Raw genomic sequence first — 4,795 nt, 5'->3', positions numbered from 1 at the left:
CAATTTAGTAAGTGGCTAGAATGGCATTTGAACCCAGGCCATCTGTGGGGAAGAATCCACGACACCAAACTGTTTCTCCAAAACTGGAGAGCAAGAAGGATCTTTAGGCTTCCCTGGTGGCTCAGTGGTAAAGAATCCTTCTGCCAAACAGGAGACCTGGGTTTGATCCCTGATCCAGGAAGATCTCACATTTCGCAGAGCACCTCAGCCTGCGCATCACAACTACTGAACCTGTGCTCTAGAGCCGGGGAACCACGACTGCTGAGCCCATGTGCCACAACTACTGAAGTCCAAGCGCCTCGTGCCCGTGGTGTGCAACAGGCAAAGCCACCACACTAAGGAACCCACATACCGCAACTAGAGAAGAGCCTGCGCAGTAATGGAGCCCTAGCACAACCTAAAAGTCAATTTCTAGTTATAGAGATGAACAGCTACTCACCTGGTGCTTGCTTCTATCTAGAGGAGAACAGTTAATTGACATATGTAGGATCTGAGACATTGTCAGAGAGAGGAAAATGAAAGTGTTAGTTACTCAGTCGAGTCCGACCGTTTGCGACCCCATGGATTGGAGCCTGCTAGGCTACTCTGTTCATGGAATTCTCCAGGCAAGAACACTGGAGTGGGTAGACATTCCCTTCTCCCAGGGATCTCCCTGACCCTGGGACTAAACCAGGGTCATGTCTAAGCTACAGGGAGGAATATTTGTAAATATTTGAAATATTCAAAGCAGTTTGCAAACTTTAGGGAGACTCAGACTGACCATGTGTCAATCTGAGGACCATGTCTTATCAAGGACCATAAGGCAGGCAAGATCTGTACAATTTTACCTTTTGCCTTATTAACCACACCTAGGCACAGAAGAAACATATTTTGAGTGTTTTTGTTAGGATATTAGGGTTTACATGTGTAGAGACTTCATCTGATCAAATAGAGTTGACTGAGAGGCTGAATTTTTAAAGGGGAAGAGGAAAAAAATAAAGGTTTTTTTTTTTTTTTTTGCTGTCCTTTGTCTGTGTTGTTGCGCATGGCCTTAGTTCTTCTGAGGCATGTGGGATCATAATTCCCGGACCAGAGATCGAACCCATATCCCCTGTGTTGGAAGGCAGTTTCTTAACTACTGGACCAACAGGCAAGTCCTTATCATTTTCTTAAGAAATCTTTTTTTTTTTAAACTGGAAAATTTATTTCTGCATAGTTACAAGAAGATAAAAAGTTCAGTCTTCTCCCCATTCTGAAAGCAGATCCCAGGAGGCCACAGTGAGGTCACAAACAGGCTGATTTGGGGCCACAGGGTGTGGGCACAGGTGGGCACAGTCTGCAGTGAGCTAATGGTCAAGGTGAGGTCAGCACCCCTCTGGGCGTTTCATCACCTCAGCCCTGCTTCTACATGTTCGTTACCCAGGGCTTAGGCTCTGCCACACTCCTAGTCCACTCTCCAGTGAGGTTTTCCACTCCCATGACCACACACAATCTATATAGGGATCATGATATTTCCCATAGGTCTATTTCTAAAGCTGACATCTACATCCACTCTGAACTCCAGATTCATTTTTCTGGCTACCTGCATGACAGTTCCACTTGGATGTCTAATATGCATCTCAGATTTTACATGACATGCCTTCTCCAACCTTCCATCCCAGCTGTGCCCCTGGCAAAAGACCTCAAATTGATAAAATGGCACCACCATCAACCCAGGCTAAATTAGATTAATTTCTTCATATCTCACTCTTCATCTCTGGTCCACGAAGAAACCTTGCTGATGTATCCCAATCCATCTGCAATGTGTCTACATCTCTTCATTTCTTCATCCTCCACTCCAGTTCAACCACCATTGTCTTTCACCTGGACCAGCTGTGATACCTCCCAGCTTCAACCCTTCCCACCACTACATTCCTCAATACAGCCAGTACCAGTGACTTCATATTCAGGGGGATTCATTTTACTTTATATTCAGTATCACAAATTGACCTTCATTTAAGAGCTTATATTTTTCACTGTAGAATGGCTACATAGATTCACCCTCAATGGAATTGAGGTAAATTTTGAGTGGTACCACGTTACTTTATCACAGGGTGGTACAGTTCAAGTAAAAATCACACGGGGATGTTTTATAAGGGTAGCATCCATGCTCAACTGACCACACGAAGTGTGTCTCTAGGAAAGCCAGCCCTGCCACCCTTAGATTGTCACTGTAGCCTAGGGTGAGCTTGTCAGAGAGGGACTCTGCTATGCCAGCATCCAGGGCCACCATCTTGCTACCCAGAAGTCTGCTTCAAACCAACTGAAGACCCCTTTATTTTGTTCCCTTCCCAATCCCAGTCCCTTCACTGTTTCTGGAGATCTACACCAATCATGATTTTCAGGCCATATTTTTATAGCTCATCTATTCACAGTCACCCACATTCACCAGAGCCTCACCTCACCCACACCCACCCCATGTACCACATTGTTTATTAGGGGAAGGTACATTTTGTATTGTTCAGGGTCCTATGGGTCCCCTTCTTCCCTCCCTCTGTGCAGATCTTGAGCTGCCTGTGGACAGGGCATTGGTAGCTCAAGAAACTCCTGGATACCTGTTTTAAAACTTGAAAGGTTAAGGGTTTGCACGCATGAATCAACAAGGGACCTTTATTTCTTTAGGAAGCAGTTTATTGGAAGAACTGGCAACAATGAAAGAAGGAAAACTTAAGTGAACTTATTCTGTGAACTTATTCTGCAAGAGCAATACTGCAGTCTGCATGGCAGGCAGGGTGACCTTGGGCAGTCACCCAGGTCTCGGGGGAAAGTCCAGTCCAGGCTCAGTCCTCCTTGTTGCTGTCGCCCACGGTGAGCTTGTCAAGGATGTAGTCTTCCAGGCTGCCTTCCGGGGACCCCACGTTGCTCAGCTTGCTGACATGGTCCCCCAGCTCCTTGATGAACTTGTCCTGCTGGTCCAGGTAGCCGGTCTCCAGGAAGTTGCACAGATGGGCGTCGCTGCTGTTAGTGGCCAGCTGGTACAGGTCCAGCAGGCTCTGGTTGACACACTTCTCCAGGTAAAGGGTGTCTAGCATGGCCTGGAGTCCGCTCTTCCACTGCTGGGTCTCGGGCTTTCTGATGTCGAGGAAGGAGATGCGGCCCCCACGCTGGATCTGCAGGAGCATCAGGCTCTCTGCTGTCTTGCTGTGCTCGTTGGAGCGGAGCAGGAAGAAGTGGGAGAAATGCTTCAAGCCCACGTCATCATGGTCGAGGTAGAAGGCCACGGCCAGGCACTGGAAGGAGGCGTGAAACTCCAGGGTGGTGTGGCTGTTGAGCGCGGCCTCACACTCGGGGCGGTAGTTCTGACGCTCCTGTGAGGGCGATGTGGGCAGCATGGCAGGCCACTCCCCGACCCAAGGAATGGCGGCTGGGAGGAGGCGCCTTCGGGGCAGGAATCGGCGGGGGCGGGGGCGGGGGCGGGGGCGCCAGAGGGCTCCTGGGAACCTTCCCATGGTGGACAATGTGGGTGGCCGGAGTCGGGCTCCGGGCCAGATGACAGGTGACTGGGTGTGGCCTCTGGGATGGACCGGTAACGGTGTCTGTTGGGCAAGGGTCAGTGCCTGAGCTGGCGATTCGTTCAGGAAGAGGTCACGTGGGTGGGCGGGATCTGTGGCCAGGGCACGACCACTGTCTAACAAAGCCAGGGTGTGGCCAGGGCGAGACCACTGTCTATCCAAGCCAGGGTGTGGCCAGGGCGAGACCACTGTCTATCCAAGCCAGGGTGTGGCCAGGGCGAGACCACTGTCTATCCAAGCCAGGGTGTGGCCAGGGCGAGACCACTGTCTATCCAAGCCAGGGTGTGGCCAGGGCGAGACCACTGTCTATCCAAGCCAGGGTGTGGCCAGGGCGAGACCACTGTCTATCCAAGCCAGGGTGTGGCAGAGCTGCTTTGAGCTGAGTACTTCGCATCCACAATTTTTAATTTTGCCGTAATACTTTTTTTCCAAGGACTTTCTCTTATTCTCTAATTACTCCCTTTTATAGCACCCTGTTCCCATTTTATAGACCCACTGTCATTTTTACAGTTCTGAGAATATGAATTTGGATTGTTTGGTAATGTTCTCTTGTTTCCTGTAGTATATTTGTCTTTTTCTCCAGAAATCGTTCTATTTATTCATCATGATCTCTTTCACTTCTGTCAAATATCTGGTAATATTTGTCCATCCATATTTGGGAGTAAAGGACTCAGGTTCGATCCCTGCATCTGGAAGATTCTCTGGAGAAGGGAATGGCTATCTACTCCAGTATTCTGGCCTGGAGAATCCAATGGACAGAGGAGCCTGGCCGGCTAATGTCAGTGGGGTCGCACAGAGTCTGACAGGACTGAACGACTAACACTTCCACGTTTTTCATTGTGATTTCACCACCTCACCCCCACCCAACCCCCCGCTCCACCCCGCCTTGTGGTTCTTATTATGATTGCAAGAGGTGTCTCAGCAACAACCCTTAGGGAACTTTGTAAAGAAAATATGGCTTATTACTCACAGGTGCTGGAGGCCGCACGGCATGCATCGGGCTGCACAGCCAGATCATGGGTAGAAAGTGAGTACACGTGCCGCCTGGGTCGCTTTTGTTGGGGTCTAGGATGGGATGTCTAGCGTGTCACAGATTTAGTCTTTCTTGGTGAATTTAAAACAAGAGCGTGAATTAAAATGTCAGAAGGGAAAACCAAGTGGTCAGATGGCAGTTATCCTAGTCATCCAGTGATCTCTAAAACAAAGGAAACTTCTGTGATGGGGAAGCCTGGTTCTCATCTAGTCTGGTAGCTGGCACTGTGTTT

The 4,795-nt window shown here is 49.2% G+C and overlaps 1 protein-coding gene across 1 annotated transcript; it reads right to left on the bottom strand.

Annotated features, from left to right (window-relative positions):
* Positions 1-2,798: 2,798 nt before the first annotated feature.
* LOC112445020 (ferritin heavy chain-like) lies at positions 2,799-3,467 on the bottom strand. Its single transcript, XM_024988409.1, has one exon. It carries the CDS (start codon positions 3,465-3,467, stop codon positions 2,799-2,801), a length of 669 nt encoding a protein of 222 aa, XP_024844177.1.
* Positions 3,468-4,795: the final 1,328 nt, after the last annotated feature.

Source organism: Bos taurus, chromosome X, assembly GCF_002263795.3.
Source record: "Bos taurus isolate L1 Dominette 01449 registration number 42190680 breed Hereford chromosome X, ARS-UCD2.0, whole genome shotgun sequence".
Taxonomy (NCBI): domain Eukaryota; kingdom Metazoa; phylum Chordata; class Mammalia; order Artiodactyla; family Bovidae; genus Bos; species Bos taurus.
Note: the sequence above shows the minus strand (reverse complement) of the source record. Positions and strands in the feature narration are given on the sequence as shown.

What these genes read in the sequence shown, in the direction of transcription:
- LOC112445020 (XM_024988409.1), bottom strand. Translation starts at nt 3,467, where the DNA reads ATGGGAAGGTTCCCAGGAGCCCTCTGGCGCCCCCGCCCCCGCCCCCGC.